This window comes from Equus caballus, chromosome 1 (assembly GCF_041296265.1).
Source record: "Equus caballus isolate H_3958 breed thoroughbred chromosome 1, TB-T2T, whole genome shotgun sequence".
Taxonomy (NCBI): Eukaryota; Metazoa; Chordata; class Mammalia; order Perissodactyla; family Equidae; genus Equus; species Equus caballus.
The window spans coordinates 137,569,980-137,593,483 of record NC_091684.1 but is presented as its reverse complement, the minus strand read 5'-3'; the positions used below and the strand labels follow the sequence as shown (position 1 = coordinate 137,593,483).

At 53.1% G+C, this 23,504-nt stretch overlaps 1 protein-coding gene across 2 annotated transcripts in view; it reads right to left on the bottom strand.

The window, feature by feature from the left end:
- Nucleotides 1-23,504, bottom strand: part of ITGA11 (integrin subunit alpha 11) — a 118,284-nt gene that overhangs the window by 32,100 nt on the left and 62,680 nt on the right. For both annotated transcript variants that reach the window (XM_005602972.4, XM_001495868.7), the window contains exons 6-12: nucleotides 22,132-22,259; nucleotides 20,839-20,987; nucleotides 15,986-16,130; nucleotides 15,336-15,501; nucleotides 13,904-13,974; nucleotides 4,612-4,756; nucleotides 931-1,079 (exon numbers count right to left, since the gene is read on the bottom strand). In XM_005602972.4, coding sequence (XP_005603029.2) covers nucleotides 931-1,079; nucleotides 4,612-4,756; nucleotides 13,904-13,974; nucleotides 15,336-15,501; nucleotides 15,986-16,130; nucleotides 20,839-20,987; nucleotides 22,132-22,259 — 953 coding nt within the window. The remainder of the gene's footprint in view (nucleotides 1-930; nucleotides 1,080-4,611; nucleotides 4,757-13,903; nucleotides 13,975-15,335; nucleotides 15,502-15,985; nucleotides 16,131-20,838; nucleotides 20,988-22,131; nucleotides 22,260-23,504) is intronic.

Below are 23,504 nucleotides of genomic sequence, written 5' to 3'. Positions count from 1 at the left end.
TACGGGCCTGCACAGGGCCCTGCTCAGGCCCAGGGTGCCATGGATGCTGGATGCTGCCAGGCAGGGGGTGCCGAGGCCTGGTTTGGGGGTTGCTGGGGCTTGCCAGGAGGTAGCATAATGCAGACAGCACCACCAAGAGTCCTGGATTCTGAGCTTGACCCAGCCATGCATCCACCATATAACCTTGGAAAAGCTACGCTGCTTCTCGGGACTCCAGTTTTCCTGGGCTATTGAAATGACTTGGATCAGAACCCTGTTTTTCCATCTTTTCACCACCAGTGACTTATCACAGTTTTCCAGTCTCCATTCATGACCCTCCAACACGAGACTCTTAGCAACAGAGTCTGGTTGCCCACCACATCCCGGGCGGGGCAGCGGCATCAGCAGCTGTACGGATCTGCACTGGTACCACTTCAGGAGAAGGAAAGAAGCTGGCGTCTTGGCGAACCCAGGGGGCCTCACTGTGGGTGGATGCACAGCTCCTCCCACTTCCAGCAGCAAGAGGGTGGCTTGAGGAACATGATTGCCCCTTCAGGAGGCCTGGGGGCCCTGGCAGCCCAGGCTGGGCAGCCAGAGCCCAGGTGCTCCCTCCAGCTCTTAACTCTAGCCCTGACCCAGAGAGAAGCTGGCGGTGACGGGCAGAGCCGGGCAAATGTGGCAGAGGCAAGAGGTCCATGAAACGCAGGCAGCACATTCTCCCAGGTTCTCCTTGCTGTAGCTGGGACCAGGGCCTGGCTTTCTGGGAACAGGACAGTCCAGCTCCAAGGCTGGTGTGAAGGAGGCATGTGCCCCACAACCAGGAAGGATGTTTGTGGTCTGGGGACAGCCCTACTAAGAGGGAAGAGACGAGCTTCAGAGAACCCTCTGGCCCAGCCTTCCCCTCTCTGTCCGGCTTCCTCAGCCCCCACCCCCGGCCCCCGCCTCCCTTACCTGTTCACCCCGCAGGGCCTGGTGGATGGTGAGACTCCGATTGTTGTGCATGGTGAACAAGATGGCTTTGCCCGTGTGGTTGAACCGTGGGGCTCCGGCCACGTACACCCGCCCCTGCCTGGAGGACACGACCGACGTGACTGTGTACCCTGCCACAGGAGGAAACAGGCTGGTCTCTGGCCTCGAGTCCTCAGCAGGCCTTGAGAGGGACTGGCACATGGCTCAGCTGAGCCCAAGGCTGGGCCGGTACAGGGAGTGTGTTCAGAGCAGGCCGAGCTTATTGGAAAATGCAGAGCCGTGATTCCCAGGCACAGCTGAGGAGGCCTGGGAGAGGAGGGCTCAGGAGAGGCCTGTGGAGGACGTGGAGCTCACTGCACCCCACCTGCTGCCGGAGGGAATGAAAGAAGCCAGTGGGACCACTAAAAGTCACTGCTGACCGGGAACGTACACATCCCCTCCTTCACATGATGGTGGAGTACAGGGAGCAGGGAGCAGGGCGAGCCCTAGCCACACTTCACTCAACCTTTGTTTTGATCCCCAGGAACTGTCTCTCTCAGGACCAACCAGCGCCCTCTTCATTCCCACAAACTCCTGCTAAGTGGTTCATGAAAACTAGCGTTGGCTGTGCAGGTGTAAGGAACTGCTCCACTCTACGCATCCCCGCGGAGGCTCAGGAATTCTTGCAGCCCCACAGCTTTGCAGACTCAAAGGAGGGAGCTCCTGGGCTCCGCTCAGTCCACGCATACACCATGCAAAAGAGGCAGAAATGGATGCCCACGGGCTCCTTCTGGAAAGGCCACCCGTCCGTGTTCTTGGCTGGCTTGGCCTGATCACAGTGAATCTGGAGCTGTGCATATGCAGCACCTTCGGGCGATTCTCCTGAAAGGGGGGCCCGGCAGATGTGCAAAGCTGAGACTCCCACTTTCTGCCAGATGATCTTGGATACTGGATCCCAGCTTTTAGATGGGTGTCCGGCCTTGTTGGCAGTTCCTCAGTTGTTTCTGGGGAATAGATGTCTCCTTCCACCATGCATGCATGTCTGTGCATGGGTGCCTGTGTGCGTGTGTGTGGGGAACACAGTAACTCGGGTCCCACTGGTTGCTTCCAGAGTAGCTGCAGGATGCGTGGACGAGCATCTGGCCAATTTGGTGGCCAGAAGCATGGGTGCAGTAGGCTGGGCTACTTGAGTTCCAGATACATCATTTTTGACTCTTGGAGGTGAATTCTGGGAAGTGGGGCTTGAAAGGTCAGTAAGGTCAGGATATCACATGTAGGTGGCTAACGTGGCCGTGTACTTAGCACAACCATAAACACATGAGGGGAGGGTGGGATAAGCCTTGAGGTGTGGAACAAAGAATTCTTCTGAGCTGAGCCCTGAATGGTGCTACTGACAGTGTTCTCCACTGACCCTGGACTTTCGGGCTTCCCCGGAAGGAGGGACCGTAGTGGTGGTGGGGGCTGAAGGCCTAACGTCCTGGGGGCCTGTGTGGGCTGACTCTCAAAGCTCCCAGCAGCACTGAGAACTTCCTGCTTCCCATAGTCTGTTGGTTGTGGGTTCAGTTCCCATGTGGCTCTTGGTCCAGCAAAAGCTGGACCAGCCTCCCCGAAGTCCTGCCAAGAGGTCCCGTGGCCAGAAGTCCATACAGCTTCCTCATCGTGGAGGCGGAGAGCCTGGCCTCCCAGCCTCCTTCCCCTAAACCATTCCTTTCCCTCGGGGCACGTAGGGGGGACTCTTCCAGAGATCCCAGACACTGCCCTCACTGGATGAGCCCCAGAGAGAGGAGGAGGAGAGAAGGCACTCCCTCAGGACCCCCACCCAAGGCACTGTCTGTGGTTAAGGGAAGACAGCCGGGCCTCCTGAGGGTCCTTCAGCCTGGCTCTACCCCACCAGCGTCTTCTGGGAGGAGGAGGACGGCTCTGCTGGGCTGGGGAAGGGAGGTGGCGTTCATCCTGCTGCCCCCTCCCTCAGATACCCTCACTATCTCCCTACTGCCAACAAGAAAATGCTCAACCCTCCTAACCTGGCTTTCGAGGCCTCCTGCTGCAGCCGGCCCTCCCCCGCCTTCCCCTTCCTGTCCCCCCTGCTCCCCTCCGCTCCAGCCACACCGTCTGCCTCCTGGGTCCTGAACTCGCCTAGCACTTCCCGCCCCGCCCTCTTTTGCTTGGACCTTTGTGGCTTATTCAAATCTTTTCCTGCTTTGGAGAGCTGGTGTAGGCCCAGCTCCTGCACCACGGGTGCCAGAGTGTGCCAGGCTGAGGCGCCACAACCACCCACAGCATGCCTCCCACTCGCTTGGGGCCCTGGGCCCTGATGTTATTTATCTGCCTGTCATTTAATGCTTCGTGAGACCTGCGTCGTACGCCCGCACTTGGTGTCCTCACTTTCGGCACTATGAGGAGCACGAGATACCACGACTGATTTGAAGTAAAGGGTGCAAGCCTTTGTTCTTCTGACATCTTTCCTAGTGTTTGAGCATTTGCCAAGGCAAGGCATCCACTCTCTCCCTCCTTTGTATTTATTTGGGCTCTGACCTCACTTGTGTACTGATTTTTCTCTCTCTCTAACTAGCTGGGAAGCAGCTTGAGGGCGGGGGCTGTGTCCTGGTTTCCACTGCACTCTGACAGCATCGACCACAGGTGCTCTGTACGCAGGCCCGGTCTAATATCAACAGAATTCAGTGGAACCCAGGCCCTAGGGCCAGGTACTGTTGAGGAACTTCTAGGGATCTAGAAGCTTCTAGATCCTCTAGATTTTCTGGCACAGTCCAGATTCTGGCATCCTGCCCTGTTGTTAGCTGAGGGTCCCAGGGTTGGGGATGGAAAATGGAGTAACCACAGTGTGGGTAGCATCACAGGCCGTGAGAGTAGCTGAGGGGCAAAGCGGGGATGGGAGGGAGCACTAGGGAGAGGATGGACGTGCGGACAGATACTGCCCACTCTGGATGGCCCAGGCCACAGCGGACTGGGGTCCAAGGAGGCATTAATGACGAGTGACTTCACAGACGGTAGACGTGGTTCTGAAATTCAGAAAGATCCAGAGCCAGTGGGAGCCCTGGACGTTCACTCCCTGCTGCCCTTGGCTCCGGCTCAGCCCTTTCCGAAAGGACCCAGCTGTGGTGGGTGGGCCTTGGTGTGGACGGCTGGGGCCCTGCTTTCTGGAGCTGGAGGGCACTGGGGTCAGCGGGTTAAGGGCTCAGTGCTGGGACGTCAGTGATTGGTGCTCCTCTTTGGAGAATGTCCGCTTCCAGAGTGCTAATGGGCAGTGACTTTGGCTTTGATGGTGAATAGTAAGGCATAAGCACGAGTGTGGGTTTCCCCTCGACCTGCATTTTGCCTTGGGAGGTAGGTTCAGAGCGCTGAAACCCTAGTCAGGGCAGAAAGCTTTAAAGACACGCCAATAGCTTGCCCAGCGTCTTAGAAGCATCGACCGAAACATGTTGGAGGTACAGGTGTGCTGCTTGTCATTTATTTACCTATTTACCGAGAGCCCGTTCCGGTTCCAGAGCTGTGGTGCTGGGCGTGGTGGATGGCAGGCTGAAGAGGCAGCGGCCCCTGCCCCAGGCTTGAATCGGCACAGAAGATGCACAGCCAGGCCCCTCGCCTCGTGTGTGGGTGGGCTCTGGGGCCCCCGGGGCCCCTCCCCACCCCCTGCCCATCAGGGCCCTCGGCTCTGGCTCTTACCCAGATAGGCTCCGTGGTTCTTGAGCTCCTCGGGGAACTCCTTCAGGTACGACTCGCGCAGAGGAATGACCTTCCCGGTACTGGTCTCCTTTAGCACAGCTCCGTTCCAGTCATAGGCGCCAACAGCTCCCAGCAGAATCCCGTCCTGTCATTGGGGAGGGGACACATGTCAGCTAGAGTTCCCGGGCGCCCCTCACCGGGAAGGCTGTACCGTGAAGTATCTGCCAGCCACCGCGGGCACCTTCTCCTGGGCTCATTATTTAGCAGCCTAACTTCCAGCCAGGATTCTCGGCTTTTGAATGAGCCGAGGACCTTCTTGCCCCATCCCATCTTTAGCACAAAATGGGTTAAGCTGATCCCAAGGATAGGACCTTAGGAAAAAAGAAATGTTCTAGAAACAAACTCCAAATCCAGGACCAAACCTCCATTCCTCTTTGGGCTTCAAAACCCCTCTAGGAAATCTCTTGTCACTATACCTCCCTTCTGAGACTCTCTTGAGCTGTGTCCCTGCCCTCCTTCCACATTCCCCAGCAGTGTCTGAGTTGCTTCTCTGTGTGTAAATCCTACATCTTCATTTCTTCAGTAAAAATTCAGTGAATGCCTACGTTGTGCCAGACACTTGCTTGGTGCTGAGAATATCATCCCTGACCTCGTGGAGCTCAAAAATACTCAATAGATATGCAAATAAACATAACAGTTGCAAACTGATAAATGTGATGAGGGAAAACCATAGTAAGGTTTAATTTAGATTGAGATGAGGGTCAGGAAAGGCCTTTTTGAGTAAGATAAGGGTCAAGAAAAGCTTACTCAGACACCTGAAAGCTGGGTAGGGTCAGAAAGTAGAAGAGCTGGTGTGACTTTGGGCAAATTTCTCTCTCTCTCTCTGTCAGGAGACAGCTTGTGCAAAAGGCCCTGAGGCTGGACAGAATTTAGAGCCTTTGGTTTCAAGGGACTGAAAGCTGTTTGATGGGGCTGGAGCATTGAGTAAGAGGGGGCAAAGTGGCTCAAGATGAGGCTGGACAGATAAGCCAGGGCCACATCCATGACAGCCAACCCCCAGAGGACAGGGGCTTGTCTTTAGTTGCAGGGTAAGCGGCTGCTGCAATGCTTGGGCAGGAAGACCGGAAGCTCTGGCTCTCTGAGGGGAAGTCTCCATGTTACTGACTCCAGGGCCATTTCCCAAGGACCGGGTCACTCACTCTCTGGGCTGTACCTGCACCTTGTCCCCCTCCACACCCCCAGACAATTCACATAACTAGTGGGCACAGGCGGACAAACAGTAAGCACCTAGAAGAGGAAGAGGAGTGACCAGGGACGATGCCGGGCCGAGGAGGGTGGTGAGAGCAGGGAGGGCCGCCTTCCTGGGTTACCTTGGGGGCTCCGGGCTGGGCTGGGGCAGACTGTTAAAGCATGGGCTGGTGAAGTCCCCTCTCTCCCACTGAGCATCCCTAAGCATGGCTGGTTGGTGGGATCTGAGATTCCCCTGCCATGTGGGGCCCAAGGCACTCAATCTCCCCTCACCCCCAAAACCACGGTGCCAGGAGAGAGCGTGACTGTGGCCTCAGGACCCTCAGAGCCGTCCCTAAACGCAGAGGCAGGGCCCCGGGCGCTAGTGTCACTCATGGCGGCGGAGGGCGAGATTATGGACCTGAACCTAAGCCTCCTTTGCTCACTTCCAAGGTGTCAATTTAAAGAGTAAAGCTGAGCTTATCAAAGGGTTAAAATTCTTTTTTTTTTTAAAGATTTTATTTTTTTTTTCCTTTTTCTCCCCAAAGCCCCCCGGTACATAGCTGTATATTCTTCGTTGTGGGTCCTTCTAGTTGTGGCATGTGGGACGCTGCCTCAGCGTGGCTCAATGAGCAGTGCCATGTCCGTGCCCAGGATTCGAACCAATGAAACACTGGGCCGCCTGCAGCGGAGCGCGCGAACTTAACCACTCGGCCACGGGGCCAGCCCCTTGATCTATATCAAAGGGTTAAAATTCTGATGTGCTAGAGGCAGAACTGACTGTTCAGACTGTGTCTTTATGACTATCAATGAGCTGGTCTTGGGAGAGTCTGATGTGCTTGGTTGTGTCTAATGCCGCACTTTCTAATCAGCTTTCTCCCTCCCACTGGGTGCGCGCCTCAGCCTGGAGAGCCTGACAATGCACCTGGGCCGGGATCGGAGCCAGGGCCTCAAAGACTCTGCCCACACAGTCACCGCCAACATTCCTCGCACTTGGGGTGTCCTCCATTCTTGGCAGACTTTCTCATCCAGTCACCCATTTGTGTGAGACCAGTAGGACAGATGTTCATTATCTGCGCTTGACAAATGAGAATCCGAGGTTCAGAGAGGGAAGGGGACCTGCTCAAGGTCACACAGCAAGTCAGAGGCAGGGCTGGGACTTTGATCAGGGAGATGGGTTGAGGAGAAGGGAAAATATCCATCTTCTGCCCAGAAGCTCCCGGATTCTGCTACAGATTTTCCATCTGAGCCCCGCTCTAGGAGTGCGACATTTGGGCTTTCCTCTCTCTCTCTTCATTTCCTCCCTCTCTCCGCCTGCTAAGTTCAAGTTTGCAACTGCAGACCAGGCTTCCTTGCTTCACAGAGAGGCCTTTGAAGATGAATTGTTGGCTTGCAGATGACCGGAAGCCTCTGTGAGGTACTGAGAAGAGCTGGCCCAGGCCAGGTGCCTGGGATCTAGCGGAGGGGGCACCGAGGCTGACTCACCGGATGTGGGGCTTGCGAATTCCACTCGGGCTTCTGGATTAGGCACAGTGGGCAGGTGATCACTCGTGGGTCTCACCTTATGCCACTGTGTCCTGCCAGCGGCTGCAGGCTTGGGCTTCTAGTGGGAGGCCCTTTCCTGAGAGAGGCCTGTGGGGGCCAGGGAGAGCCCCACTGAGGATGGGGTGCACTGCGAGGAGTGGGCTCACTGAGGGCACTAGCCGGCTTTTCCCTTCTTGGGGAGCCAGACGTTTTGAGTTTGGAGAAAATCTGGAAGGGGCAGGGCCATAAAAAGGGCCAAAGCCTGGACAGAAGGAGCCAGGCATGCAGGCCAGCTGGAGACAAGCAGCAGGGCATTCCGGGGAAGAGCCGCATGCACCACTCCAGACCTTGTCCTGGCTCCCTGACTTATGCCCCCTTTCCTACGGGGCCCCCCAGGCTCCTGCTGGATATTACCAGGGTGTGCCTGGGTGGCCTCACACAGACGGACCCTTGTGCAAGCTGACTTTCCTAGTGCTCTGTGCAGAAATGAGGATGCAGACTTGGCTGTCCTCAGAAGGTCCAAGGCGAAGTCCCTGCCTTCCCGGAGGACGACCTGTACCCGTCCTCACCAGTGTTGTGCCCACCATCAGATCCTGCCAGCTAAGGTCCCAGCTGCCCTCTGACCTGGCTTCTGGAGCAGTCTTGCCTTTCCAGCACAGCCGAATGCTCCCTGGGCTTGTGGCCACACCCCCCCGAACTCTGTGTTCCCACCAGTCTGTGTCCCCGGCACGGGAAGCAGCAGAGTCTAGGGCCATGGTTCTCAACGGGGGGCGCTTCAGCCCCCCGGGCCATATTTGGCAATGCCTCGAAACAGTTCTGGTTGTCACAGCTGGGGCTGGTGTTGAGGTTGCTGTGCCACCTGGCGGGTAGAACTCAGGGATGCTGCTGAACACCTGCAGCGCACAGGACAGCCCCCCAGCGAAGAATCCTCCAGCCCGGAGTGTCACTAGGGCTGAGCGTGAGAGGCCCTGGCCTGCCGGTCAGAGCAGGAATCTGGACTCAGGCATTCCTGAGTTCCAGTCCCACCTCCAGAGCTTCCAGCTGTGTGACCTTGGGCAAGTTTCTCTCCCTCTCACTGAGAGGTTCTTCAGATGTAAATAGTTGTGTCGTGAGAATTAGCCTTTTTAATTCTTAGCGTGCTGCTTGGCAGCCAATAAGGACTGGGTACACAGTAGCTTCTCTCATTCATTAATTCATCCATAAAGCACTTCCGGGGAGGCGGGCATCAAAGAAGAGCGAGAGCTCCAGATGAGTCAATGCGGCAGCCCGTGAGAAGTGCTCTGATGGAGGACAGGACACTCTATTCTGGGGACCCAGTGGACGGGCTGACCAACTGAGGGGCGGGGTGGGTGCAGAGTGGAATTAGGAAAGGATTTTAAAAAAACTTTACTTGGTTTGTAGTAAGTCTCAAAATGAACACTTCCAGTTCCAAGCCTCAAGATTCAATTCCAGAAATATTTTCCAGACATCTGCTCAAAGACTGAGGTTCAGAGAGGTGAAATGATTTGTCTGAGGCCACACAGCCAGGCAGTGCTTTCCCCTTGCCCAGCTGTAACGGCATTAGAATACCAGATGCCAGCAATTGCTCTTGGCATTGGGGAGGCCGGAGTGTGGAGGCAGGTGGAGGTGGCCGCTGGTGGTCCTGCGTGCTGGCGCGCACGGAGACCACGGAGACGGCACTGAGTCCGTCTCCACCCCTAGGCTCCCCCATGGCTCCCTAGTGTTGCATGTCCATCTTCAGAGAGACCGTAGCGGGGCAAGACCCTGTCCCCAAGAGCCCCTTCTAAGGCAAACACATCATGAAGAGGGTGGAGTATGCTTTAACTAGTTGCTCCATTCTGTCATTAGAAGACTTGTTTTCAATAAGCTCAAAGTGGAGCCTAAGAAGGGATGAGAGCCGTGAGGTGTAGACGTGCTTGGGCAGGAAAGACCGGAAACGGGCCCTCAACCTTTCCGTGGAGAGGAGACCCTCCCCTTGCGCACTGCTGGAAGCTGGTGGCTGGGTGGCGTGGAGGGGGCCTAGGGGGCATGGGGCACACTGGACTTGACTGCTCATTCCAGATCAGAGGCTTGGGTGTCTCTCCTCAGAGGTCCTGGGAATGAGGCCCAGGAGTGCGGCACTGGGCACGAGGATACAGCGGGAGGACATGGCCTTGGGCTTGGGAGGACCCCAATGAAACAGAAATGAATCCTGCCACCGGGCATCAACTTGCAGACAATCAGAACAGCATGCCAGAAGTCCCTGGCTAGCACGTCCTGGCCCCATGGGGTGGGGCCGTGGACAGCCCTGACTGCCTGAGTCCACTATGGGGGCTCAGAGGGGCTTACAGCCTCTAGGTAGCAGCTCCTTATTTCTCCATTATGGATTAGTTTCTTTCATTTTTGATTGAATCAAATATGCAAAAGTAGTTCAAATGCAAAACTCTTAGGAAAGATTACAGCTTTAAGCCTTCAACAGCTGGGAACCTTAGATAACAGCTGATAACCTTAGCTATGCAGTCCACAACCCCAGTGGGCCTGCGGGAAGGGCACGGGCTGACAGGCAGGGGTAGGGCACGCAGCTGGGCTGGAAATAGGGGGCTTCCCTACCTTGGCCTGTTTCAAATGCAGCTGAGGGCTGGTCCCGCCAGATCATCATGCGCAGGTTAAAGGAAAAATGATTTCCCATCTTGGGTGAGTCACCAAGGATTTTATATAGATGAGATTCACCCTAATAAAACTGCTTCCTTCTATGAACTTTTGGTGTTGGGGAGATTTATGGACGGCAGTGTAGGAGGTCCAGGAGAATTCCTGTGCCGAGCAGTCCCATAGGAGGAGCTCCCCAGCAGCTCCATCCGGCACCAGCGGGCATCAAGCATCAATTATTTATAGTCCTCTTCCTTCTTCCACACCTTCCGCTCGTGGCCCATGGGGATTATAGACTCTTAGCGTCTACCCCCTTTGGAAGGTATGGGTTCCTTCTGCAAGCTTTCTGGCAGATTCACGCAGCTTCTTCTTGATTACCCAGCCAACAGGGAGTTTAGCACCTCAGCAGGCAGCCAGCACTCGTAGAAGCCACTCCAGCTATTAGTGACCTTTGCATCCATTTCCAAATGCTAATGGAACCATTGGCTTAAAAATCCATTCTAGAATTTGACCAGGGATCAAATAGCTGGTCTTCCTGATGGTAATTCCCAGAATGTTCTTTCCCTTTTTTGCAAGTCAAGACTAGAGTTCCCTGGGGTGGCTTCAGCTCCCTGGGTTCCCCAATGGCTCAGATCTTTGGTCATCAGCCTGAGATGCACTTCCTGTGGCCTGAGGCTTTGGGCTCTTTGAGTAGCTAGGTGATGTCTTGGGGTCTCCTCCACTACCCTGGGCTCTGGTCCCTCCTTCCTCTTGTTGCTTTTATCCTCCCTAACTGAAAGGCTAGTTTCCTTGCTAGAGAGATGGCAGCAGACCAGGTGATGAGCCGCTGGGTCTTTCCTCTGCCATTTGAGAACATTCTACTGGGTCCCTCCCCTAGGACCAGAGACCTTTCCTTCTGACATAACTCAACAGGCCCAGGGCTCCTGATGGCTCCTGCAGCATATTTGCAGGAAGCAGCGGCCTGAGGCCGTCTGTGGAGCCTCCTGTGGAGTCCCCCAGGAGATGGACTCACTGGGCTCAGGACCTGCTCTGGCAAAGCTGAAAGGCTGGACCCATGGGCCCCAACCCCCAGAGAGGTCTGACTGACCCTAAGGGCCGTGGAGCTGGACTCCCAGGGACAGGATGGCTGTGGCCAATTATGATGGCATCAGTGGCTGGCGTTGAAAACCTTCCGTGCTCTAAAATAGCAACCCGATGGCCCGTCCCAGCGCCAGACAGCCCACCATCATTGCCCCATTCCTTTGGATTTGGAAAGTTTTTTGTTTTTGTTTTCTTAAGTATTAAAGAGTCTCGGATTCAAACATCATCATCTCTTTAAAAATCCTATCAGATGAAAACTTCCAGATGCCTTTCACTTGAAAACAAGACTTGGGGGTGTTAGAAGAACTGGGGTCTGTATCTGCAGGATAGGGAGGGGCACGTGGGTCTCTCTAATTAGGCAAATGAAAAAGAGCTGGGCATATTGGAAGGCACTGCATAGGGCAGAGCATGACCTTGACCTAAATAACAAGCAGGGGCTCTCAGCTCCCGGTCTCCCCTCACAGTTGAGGCACCTGTTGATCCTGCACGGATTCATCTTGCTCAACACACTGAGCTGCTTGGGCCATTTTCAGAGTTCAGCTCAAATTTCCCTGAATCCCTGCAGCTTATCTTGACCTCCCCGTGCCCTCAGGTTCCCCGATTCCTGGGCACACACACATCACAGTGTTAGAAGCAGGAGAGTGAGCTTATCATTTAAGAGTCTTTCTCCCTAACTAGACCATGAGCTGCTGTCAGCGGAAACCTTGATCTCTATCTATTTATATATCCCTAGTGCCCAGTACAGAGCCTGACACACAAGGAGATGCTCAAAAAATGATTGTGGGATGAACGAAGGAGAGATTGGGACATTCATTCTCTCTCACTGTCCCCAACATCAGCGCTGGCCCCCCATGTGTGCTCAGATTTCCCCCAGTGTTGTGCACACCACTTCTTCTGTTGTCCTGCCTGCTGCCACCCGTGGCTGCAGAAATCCTTGTCCTCAGGGGCCTGCCTAAGTGCCAGCCCCTCCCCTGCCTGCCCCCTCCCCTAGGCTGGGCCTTGCCTTCTCTAGGACCCTAAGCACACGCTACTTTGATTAGCATTAGATGTGTGCATGTGGTTCCCCCACTGAGCACGGGGTCTTCCCAGGGGCTCCATGGATGGGGGGGGGCCTCCTGAAGTTATACCCTCTTCTTACCTACGAGAAGTCTACCATTTCTTTCATCCTACCCCCAAAGCTGAGGACCACTGTGCCAGATTGTCTGCAAATTGACTCCTGGTGGCAAGAATAATTTCTGGTCACATTGGTCTGGAATAACCTTGGTTGCATTTGACAATTGCTTGTTGGATTTAATTAAATTGAGTTTCCTGTTGCATTTTCTAATCAGCCCTGACCCCAGAGTCAGGAGATGGGGCCAGTGCATGACTTTCTTCCTTATGTCGTGTGAATGGATGCCCTCGTCTCTCCTCGTGCCCGGCTCCTTACCCTCAGACTGCGAGCTCCTTGAGGGCAGGCCTCCTGCCTCTCCTGGGATCCAGCACAGAGAAGGCACTGAAAACATTTGCTGGTCTGACCACCTAAAACAGGACAACGATTACCGCCTGCCAACCTTGCAGGGCTGAGCACGAAATAAGGGGCAGGAATCTCCTGGAAAAATTTAAAGTGCTCTGCGCGTGTGACACGACTGTTACTATTGTAGGGCAGTTACATTTCTATCTCGCTGCATTCAAGTGGGCATGAGATGGTCCAGATGCAGCCGAGGAAAAGCTGAGCATGAGTCACGTTTCCGTCCATCTGCCTGCTGCATGTCGTGCCTGTCTCCCCTCCCTGCCAGTTGGGGATTTCTGACTCAGACCCCTTACATTCCACACTCTCTCATGGAGCAGCTGTTTAATGTGTAGGGGACAGCAGGAGACTAATATTTCTCTCACAAATGTCACTTCTGCAGATCACTCAACCTTTCCCTGACTCAGTTTCTTTATCTGGAAACTGGGAACAAGGAATCCTGCCCTAACCACCTCACAGGGCAGCTGGGAGAATTCAGTGGGATAATGAAGGTGATGTATAAGTAGGATGGTCTAAAAGGCCTTTTCTGGAAAATTAGGAGGCAGAAGTACTCCCCCACAGTGCCAGCCCAGGCAGAACACCTAGGACACCTAGGACACCTGTCTATCTAAAGCATGCCCACGGGGCATGTGCTGACACCGGCACAGATGGGCTTTCCCCACGTGGGATTCCCGGCAGGGCTTTCCCTCCCAAACAGTTTATAAGGCTCTGCCCCTCCTGCGGTCCTGTGAGCATTCAGTCCCATCTTGTGAATCAGAACCAGGTGAAGTGCAGGGTGAGTGGCAGCCTGAGGCTCTGGGCCCATGCCGCAGAGCCCCAGACACAACATGCTGCTGTGACGCCATGTGCCACCTTGGCCCTCTGCAATGTGAAGCCGAGTCCGCACAGGGAGGGAGCCCAGGAGGGCCATCTGCCGGAGCACATCTGCAACATCTGGACACCCTCCCAACGTCGACAACACGCCGCCCCCCTGCACACACAGGCTGCCCCAGGCACGCATGGGTGCTAGTGGAGTGCGTGCAATTGGTTTGCCTCAGGCTCTGTGCCTGAAAGGGCCCCTGGGGGGAAACGCTCCATCAGCACCCTGCACAGAGAGGTCGCCAGGGGGGTATGTGGGCTTATTATCTGTAGCCCATGCTCTGCTCAAAAGCGCCCGAGACAACTTATTCTAAGTTGAAGGCCTTGACTTCCCTCCTCCAGCCATAGAAGATGGGAGGCAGAGAGACCTCAAGCAAGAGAGAAGGGGGAGGAGAGGGCCCGGTAAGGCGGGATGACAAGGCAGAGGCTGGCAAGAGTGAGCACGTGGGAGGCAGCTCTCCACCCGCGTACCTCTACCACGTGCGAGGAAAAGCCGGTCTGCGACATCTCCAGCCCGAAGGAGGTTTCGTTCTTGTTGGTGCCTAAAACAGAGGGACAGAAGGATGTCAGCTCCGCGCCTGACTGCTGAGCGCCAGACACGCTGCAACTCAATCCCAGCACCTGTGTCCCAGGGGCCCCTTCAGGGAGGTGACAGGGGCCCAAGTCTGGGTCCAGCCTCGTCTGCCCTCGTGGCTGGTGCCCTACACCAGGAGGAGCCAGGTGGCCGTGCGGGTTTATCATTAGTAGGCCGCTCATGGCTGAAAAGGGCTGGGGACAGCTTCTGTTACAGGGCGGGTATCCTGTACAATAAGACTGTCAAATAGGGGAAAGACCAGGAAAGGTGCGTGGAAAGAAGTAGTCTACATTTTTGGCAAGAACTGGAACTTCCCACTTTGTTCATTCCTATTCTTCACCAGATCTTGTTCCAGATGCCTCTGGAGGGTCTCAAACATCAAACTGGCCCTCAGGAGGGGGACTTGTCACCACCACCGATTTGCACGAGAAATCCCACGTGTGCTGAAGGCCCCCCCACAGAGGGCCTCTCCGAGCACATCACTGGAACCAAGGTTCTCGTCACCCAAGGCGACTGTTTTGAGGAGAAATACAGTGATTTGGATATTTAAGTTCTACTGTGAGTGTCAAAACTCAGGTTCATACTTTCTATTCCTTTAGCCTGGTTTATGAGGGTGTTTTTGTCTCTTTTTCTGTGTCTGTAGCTTGTCATTCTGATGTGCTGCAGACTGCTCAGGCTTTGGACACCGCCTCTGTCTCTTTCCACAGTCCTCCCACGTGGCAAAGCCCAGGAGGGGAAGGGCCCGCTAGAGCAACACGTGATGCCAGTGAGGTGTGTGCAGCTCAGAGCTGGAGATTAAACCGCAAGGAGAGGGGCCACCCGACGGGGCCCTGCAGAAGGTGCTTCTGGATGGGAGGCAGTGGGGCTGAGGGGTCAAGTGTTTCTGGCTAAGGAGTCAGGCTCAGCCGGGTGCAAACTAGAGCTGCCAGATAAAACACAGGACGCTCAGTAAATGTGAATGTCAGACAAACAACAAATAATTTTTTAGTATAAGTTTGCCACAAACATTGTATTTTATATTTGCTAAATCTGGCAGCCCTCATTCAAACCCCAGCTCCTTCCCAAGCTGTGGGAGCTTAGGCAAGGCACTCAGCCCCTTCGGCTTCAGTTTTCTCAATGGTAAAGAGGAGACTATCAGCAAAACCACCTTCCGGGGCTGTTCAGAAAGTGCGCAGGCTGGCGGCCAGCACGGTGACACGCAGGGGTCGGCACTGATGGTGAGGGAGGACCCTGTGAACCCAGTCCCCTCTGTGGGGCTGGATTTCGCTCCCTGGGCTTCATCTGATGGGAGCCCAGGAGCATGGACCTCTCTCGGGATGGATCACGCACCTTCCAAGCTGAAGATCCGGTCCCCCAGGGCATCGACAATGTCCTTCAGGGCCGCCTCGTCGGTGACGTTGAAGAAGTGCTTGTCATCTGGGTCACTGGCGATGTATTTGATTTCATTTAGGAAAGTTTCTGGATTGATCCCCCTGCGGTTGTAGTAGCCCAGGACCTGCCAGGGAACAGGGGGCAGGGGCGACAAACCAGGACATGGCACAGACCTCCATGCACGCCCATGACCCCTGACCCTGGGGACCCAGGGCCAGCTGGAGCCACTACTCTGGTAGTCATGAGCATAAGCCAAAGTGCCATTTGCATTTTGAAAAAGTCTCTTGTAAGGGCCAGACACAGGCCCTGTTCTGAGATGGGGTTCTGGAGGTGGGAGGCGCGTGGGGGTGTTTTCTAGTTTTCTGAGGTTGCAGAACCTCCCTGGCAATGGAGACAAAAAAACCCCACAACTGTTGTGGATAGGCCCGGGTAGTGCAGAAAGAAGATGTTTGACTTGCTCTTTAGCAGAGGATGAAAAAAGGAGAGGCCCCTTTGAGGGCCTGGGTAGTTGCTCATTCCCCAGAAACCCCAGGGGTTTGATGGCAAAGCCTCTAGAAGGCAGCCGGCAGCCCTTGGGCAGAAGCAGGGGGCAGGACGGGCGGACTCACGGCCACAGCGTATCTGGTCACGTTGTCCCTCTCGCTTTGCTGGATCACCTTCTCCAGGTCCGGGCTGTCGTGGGACTCCCCATCTGTGATGACAATCATTACCTTCTTGGCCCCTTTCCTTCCGCCCTTCTGGAAAGCCTCTGAGCTGGAACCCGAGCACAAGGGAAGGATCACAAGCAGGAGATGGCTGTGGGGCAGCCCCCGGCGCTTCTCCGGAGGGGCAGCCACAGAAGCCAGGGTCGAGTCCCCCGGGGAACCCAACAGGAGCAGAGACCTCAAACCAAAGCAGCAGCTGCGTGGAGATGCGCAGACTCTCATTCGCCAGCTGCTCAGATGGGTCTTATGTCTGTTTGTCTTTAAACAGTGACTTTAAAAAGCCCCTCTAGGGTCCTCTCCTTGCTGTTTGGGGCAAGTGGAGGGGACAGGGTAGAGCGGGGAGGGTTCAGGGTCAGATGGAGATCTTTAGAAGACCTAAGTCATCAGTTCAAACACCCAGCTGCACAGGAGAATCTCTTGGGGAGTTAAAAAAAAAATGATGTCCAGGCCCCACCTGGACTCACGAAATCAGAATCTCAGGGGTGTGGCCGGGGCATCAGTATTTTTCAAAAGTTCTAACGAACATCAGAGTTGGGAACCACTTCCCCAAGTACTGAAAAGTTGATGTGCCAGAGTAATTCAAACCACACTAATCCATAAAACGCAGGGGGTGAAGCCTGACAAAGTTCTGATTTTTCCCACGAGGACTGCTTTCGTTTTATTTTGGGAACTATTAAATATCAAATTCTGTGACAAATATTCCTCTTTCTTGCTTTTTGTTTCCAGTGCCCAGAGCAGGGGCTTGGCCTGCCTGTTGTACAATCCAGCCAGGGGACCAGAGGCTGGCACGCTGGCCCTTGACGCTGTGGAGAGGCTCGTGCAGCTGGCAACCTATGAAGCGTGCAAAACTGCTCTCGAGCCATCCTTGGCTCTTGGTGCCTCTGCGGCCAACACTCCCTTAGACTGTGAGGTTCTAAGAAGGACAGACATGATATGGCCCAAGAGTCTGGCCCAGCAGGTAGAATTTCTCATAAGGATCTAAAAATAAATGTTACCCTTAAACCCTGCAGCGATTTCTCCCGGGTCTGACCCACAGATCTAACTCTCCAGTGCCAAGTTAAAGCCCGTTTCCGGGCCCCAAGGCGTGGGGAACCAAGGTGTCTCAGCTGATGAGCTCATGGGCATGACTTAGATGTTGAGGAATTCACAAAACTTGGAATATGCTAGTTCAGGGCATCTTCGAGCTACCACCTAGGAGAAACAGACCAGCTGCCACTCTCTCAGCAGTTCTGTGCTATATCGGATATGTTGACTTTAAAAAACTCTCTACTTTCAGTACGAACTGTGGGTTGAAGCAGGGCAAAGGCACACTTGACACGACTAGATCAGATTTTGGGCTGAAGCCGGACCTGTGGAGGGAGAACTCAGCTAGTCCCTCAGAGGAGATTCCAGATGCTTCCATGACCTCATTGGAGGGCCAAGGAACAAAACTCCATGCAAAAAATATGGCAGAGAAAAAATAGGTTTTATTATATATGGAGCCAGGAAAAATTTCAGGATCATATTTCCAAATAGTGGAATAGTGTGAATATCTGCACGAATCTGCAGCGGGGTAAACACTGGCATGAATCATTAGATTTGAAGTCTGATTTCGTATTGCGTGAAAGACTTGGATGTGTTCCTACGTAAACAGATTGTAAGTTCCTTGAGAGCAGTGAGAGCGTTAAACTCACAGCAGCTTCTGTGAACGTGGAAGCCAGAGTGATCTTGTGAGAAGTTAGGTCACATCATGGCTTCTTGCTGCTCAAAACCTGCACTGGCTCCCATTTCTCTCGGGTCCTGACAATGGCCCACCAGACCCTTTGTGACGTGGCCCCGTTATCCCTCTGCGCCCCTCCTCCTGCTCACTCCCCTCCACGCACACCAAACTTCTCCGGATTCCTCACTGATCCTGGAACCACCAGGCACGCTCCTGTCTTAGGGCCTTCATATGAGCTGTGCCCCTCCCTGGAAGGCAGGACCTGCTTGGCCAAATTCCTCACCTCCTTCAACACTCCACTCAAACGCAAGCTCTCGGTGCAAACTTCCCTGACCACTCTAATACTGAGGAAATACCTGTCCTCTTCAATCCACTTGAGTGCCTTTACTATGCTCAATTTTTACCCCATAGCTTTTTTTTTTTTTTTTTTTTTTTGCTGAGGAGGAGTTGCCCTGAGCTAACATCTGTGCCAATCTCCCTCTATTTTGCATGTGGAACACCACCTCAGCATGGTTTGATGAGTGGTGTGTAGAACCATGCCAAGGATCCAAACCTGAAAACCCTGGGCCACTGAAGTGGAATGCGTGAACTTAACCACTACGCCACCGGGCTGGCTCCCGCCATAGTTTTTTTATCTCCTTCTAGCATCTATGTTGTTTATTTGTTTATTGTCTGCCTCACCCTCTAGGTTGTCAGCCCTTGAGGGCAGGACATTTATCTGTTTTGTTCATGTGTGAGGCACGTAGTAGGTGCTCAATAAAAAGTGTTGAGTAAACTAAGATGAATCACACCATTGTCCCTGCACCCCCCAACCCCCCAAGCCATACATGGCTTCATGTGCACATCTCGTGATAACACTCTCATCCCCAAGAACCTTCAGTGGCCACTCACGCTTGTCTTAGCTACAACATTATCAGCCTCATAGTCTGGATCCAAGCCATCTTTGCAGTTGCCTGGCTCACTAACCCCAACACGAACCCCAGGCCACGGCCAGAGCATGAATGTAAATGTCCCTCGACGTCCCCCTTCCTTGGCCCTTACCAGGGCAGAAGGTCTTCTGTGAATGTCTTCTCTCTGCCTCTCCCTGCTGGACTCCTGGGGTCTTCACAGGACAGGTCAAATGCCACCCTGTCTTGGCAGTCCTCCCCGGCCCCTCCCTTGGAGCCTTCTCTCTCTCGTCCTTACTGAATTAGGCTGATGCTTATCAGAGCTCCCCTATGGGGTGGGGGCACAGGTTACTGTCTTTGTAACCCGTCAAATCCATGGCCTGGATCTTTGTTACTTTAGTAGGTGCACAGAAAAAAAAGCATTACGAATAGCTTAGTGAGGGGAGAAAAGCTTTCACCTTAAAGGGCACCGGTTGTAATTTGGGACCCAAGCGTGGCAGGCCGGGAAGAGAGGTTTCAACTTCACTTGAGGTGCAGATGCACACCCCAGTGGTGCCTGTGAGGCCCGGATGTTCACACTGCCTGGGGAGTCACACACTTGTAACTGACCTGGGGTGGGTGGGCTGCGGAACGAGCCCTGCTGAGTCAGTTGGCTCCCCACTGAGGAAGTGATAGCTCAGTGGGCACCGGGGCTTCCCGCTGTTGCCCAGCCATTTCACGAGGGCCTGCCAGGGGGCTCTGGGGGCTCAGGGGCTCATCCCAATGAAGGAGGAAGGCTCATTTAGGAAAAAGGCATGAGGAGGTTTTATCAGCAACCAGAATAGGTTAGTGGAGCAGTAACTTAGAAAGAGCTGTGAGATGGGAAAAAACAATCTTTTCACCACATAAAGTCATGTTACTACTAAATCGCTCTTACACTGTGGAATCCTGTTAAACACATTGACTAACCCCGTGTGAGGTGGGATTATAAGGTAATGGGACTGCGGTCTCAATGAACACGGCGGAACTCACATTCACAGGCATAAAATTTATACATCTAAAATCTAAATGCCCTGGATGTAGCCATCACAGGAGTTCAGGCCTCAGCAAAAAAGTGCTCACTGAGGGGCTGGCCCCGTGGCAGAGTGGTTAAGTTTGCATGCTCTGCTTTGGTGGCCCGGGGTTCACTGGTTCAGATCCTGGGTGCAGACCTACACACCACTCATCAAGCCATGCTGCGGAGGCGTCCCACATAGGAGAGCTAGAATAACTTACAACTAGGATATACAACCATGCACTGGGGCTTTGGGGAGAAAAAATAAAAAAATAAAATCACTCACTGATTTCAGAGGGGATGAACACAGCATTCTGAGCAGTGGCCACATTACTGGAATAAGCACGTAGCTGTCTGTGTGGACAACGACTAGAGACAGCATTCACTGTCATCATGAGTGAGTTCTGGGGTGACTTTTAAGGAACCAGCCTCATTACTCTATGATCTCAGAGATTAGATTTAACTGTGTTCTTCACACTTCATTGATGACAACTCTCCACAGGAAGATTCTGCCATCAAAGAACCTACACTTTTTATAGGGTCTCTGTGGCAGGATGTATTTTCCGAAGTTGGCTGTAATGATATCTCCCATCCCAAATGCTCTTCCGCAATGTGACATTGCCGTTCCTCCATCTAGAGGCAGAATCAGATTCTCTTCCCCTTGAATCTGGGCTGGCCATAGTGACTTGTTCGATCAATACAATATGGTAGAAGTTTTTTCGGGGACTTTTGGGGCTAGGTCATAGGCAGTCTTAGAGTTCCCGCGTGGGTCCCTTGGAAAGCTCGCTCTCAGAGTCCAGCTGCCATGACGTGAGAAAACCAAGCCACATGGCCATGTGTGGTCAGCCCCAGCTGAGCTGTCAGTCAACAACCAGCATCAACTGCTGGGCACATGAGTGTGTCATTTTGGATGTCCAGTCCAGTCAGATCCTCAGATGACAACAGCCCCAGCCGACACCAGATTTCAGCCACATGAGAGAACCCAAGAGAGAACTGACCAGCTGAGCCCAACCAATTCCCAGAACTTTCAGGCATTAGTAAATTATTGTCTCAAGGTACTAAATTTGGTGGGGGTTTGTTACACGGCAATATATATCTAGAACGGTATCAGATTTAGAAAATTTAATTTTTTCTTTACCGAGCAAATTCGATGCCGAATGCTGTGCGGGTCTCTGTTCCTCCTCTCTGCTCAATGTGACTGGCCGCTTCCACTACATCTTTTACGGACCTGTAGTCATTGAGGTGAAATTCATGTACCACGTCTTCTCCGTACTGAACAACTCCAACCTGCAAGTTAGAGGAGAAGGCGACAGAACATCTCGACCCCCGACACTGAGACCTGCGGTGGCCAGGCTCCCTGAGGCATCACTGTCTGGGACAGTTCAGGAGCGAGGAGGGCTCAGGACCTCCCGAGGGAGAGCAGCTAGGCTGAGGGCAGCAGGTTCTGAAAGCTCTGGGAACAACGGACGGCTTGGTGAGACGCGTGGGAGGCACTTATCAAGACAGGAGACTGTGATTTAAAGAAAGGCCCAAGAGATTATGTTTGTTACTTAAAAAGACAAAAGCTGAGCATAGAATTGAAGTCTAAAATATTAGGAATGGCTTGGGGGAGGGGCATGACATTGTTCACCAAACTCTGGAACTGAGGTTCCTTAAAACTTGGAAGAGAAGAGGTTCTTTTATCCCCAAGGCTGATAAAATATAGACAATATTAATAGCCTTGAAAGAAACAAAAAACCTTAAAGACCTACAGCAGAACTAGAATGACAAAATGCGACTGTTGGATGGGCCCGCAGAGGTTATTTGGTGCCTTTGTAATGCTGGACTTTCACCCACAATACCTTAAAAGGTGGTCTTCCAAGGTTGGGGAGGTCCACCGCTTCAGGAAAGCCCACTCCCTTTTTACCAGCCCTGATTGTTACAAAATAACTGCTTAGATTGACTTAAAATCTGCCACCTTGTAACTTCTAATCATTGGTCCTCATTTGGCCTGCCAAAACAACAGGGAATAAATCTACCTGCTCTCCAGCCAGGCAGCGTTTCAAATATGTGCTGGCGGCTACGACCCTCTCCCAGTCTCCTCTCCAAGATCAGTGTGTCTAATTCTCCCCTGTGCCCCGCTCAGCAGGATTCTAGCACCTACTCAATCTTTCCTGCCTTCCTTCTCACTCTCTAGTTGGTCAAACTTTCTCTTAATAGGTAGCATCTATTCCAGAAGACAATGTTTGACCCTCGAGGTGAGGCATCCCCCAAATTGTCCCTCCATGTGCCCAGCAGAGATGAGTGTCCTGGGCTACAGAGCCCTGGTGCTGGCCCTTCCACCTACACCTTCTTAGTGCATGCAAAGATGCTCCCCCACATCCCAGGGCAGTATCTACCATGGGTTCGGGGGGCCATGCTTGGAGGAGGAAAGAGTCCCAGAGATGCTCACCTGGATCTGCCCAGGGCCGATGTAAAACTTTTTCAGGATGTTGATGAGGAAGTGCTGAACCTCTACCCAGGGGTAGATGCTGTTGGAACCATCCAGAACAATGACGATGTCCATGTAGGTCTGGCACCCTGGGAAGTGGGGACATGGTCACAGCTACCCCAGGGCCCAGTGTCTGCAAGTCTCTGATTCTCCGGTTCATTGTCCAAAGGACAATAGAAGGACTCTGTTGTATGTATATAATTACATGTGTGTACTTCCCTGGGCTGGGGAGCCATCCTTGGGCTGGACATTTATTTGGGCAATGTGAATGACGAGCCCAAGAATTCCTGGCTCTGCTCCACCTCTCTGTGCTGGCCATGCAAACAAAGCTGAGATGAAGCCTGACCCGCTCGGCTCTCATCACGGACTGACCACGGGCAGCTGGTCAGTGTCTCTGAGGCAGCCAACACTGCTCACATTGGCATCTCTTTATAATTTGTTTTACTGAAACGGGCAGGCTGGACTTAACGACTTTCAGCCCAAATGGAGGGGTTTCACTTTTTAAGGGGGCAGTATGGTGTAACGGCTAGGAATATGGAGCCTGGAGTCATGATGTTTGACTCCTGGCTTTGACCTTGGGCAAGTCACTGGACCTCTCAGCCCCAGTTTTCTCTTCTCTAGAACAGGCATAATGATAGCAGAGGGTTGTCAGGAGGAATCAATGGGGTGATGCTTCCACAGGGCGGAGCACCAAGCCAGTGCTCCAGAAATCTTAGCTGATCCTATTTTTACTTTTTTAAGCAAACCACTTTGTCAATGCGGCAATGACAGACTCAGGTCGAGCTCTCATGCTTTTATTTCTGCTCTGAACATAAAGCTTTCTCTATATTCTTATAACATTAATATGTAATTAAAACGCATAATAAAAATCAATTTTTCAGAGAAATTTTTTCAGAGAAAACTAATGAAACATCGGTACTATAAGAAATGTAAGAAACTTCTTTTAAAATCTAAGTAATTTATTTCTGTTTGTGAACAGTTGGGGTTACTTTGAAATATGCTATGATTTATATTATATTACATTATATTGAAAGTTTGGGCATCTGCTTATGTTTACTAGAGATTTTCGCACTGCTAGAAAATCTACTTTGCAGCAATAAGGCCGGAGCCTGTTGTGTGTGATCTGTTCCAGGAAGTCCTGCATCGGGAAGGTGCAGACGCTGCAGCCCGTGCTCACTAGAGAGAGGAAGGGGGGTGGCTTTGAACCCAGGTGCCCGTCGCAGGCCTTGCGTCTGGGGCAGCATTTAGAAGTGTTTGGGTGATTCGATGCTCAGAGTCACCTCTGCTTTCACAGAAGTTGCATAGATAGTCTTATCCCAGCTGCATGCTCTGTG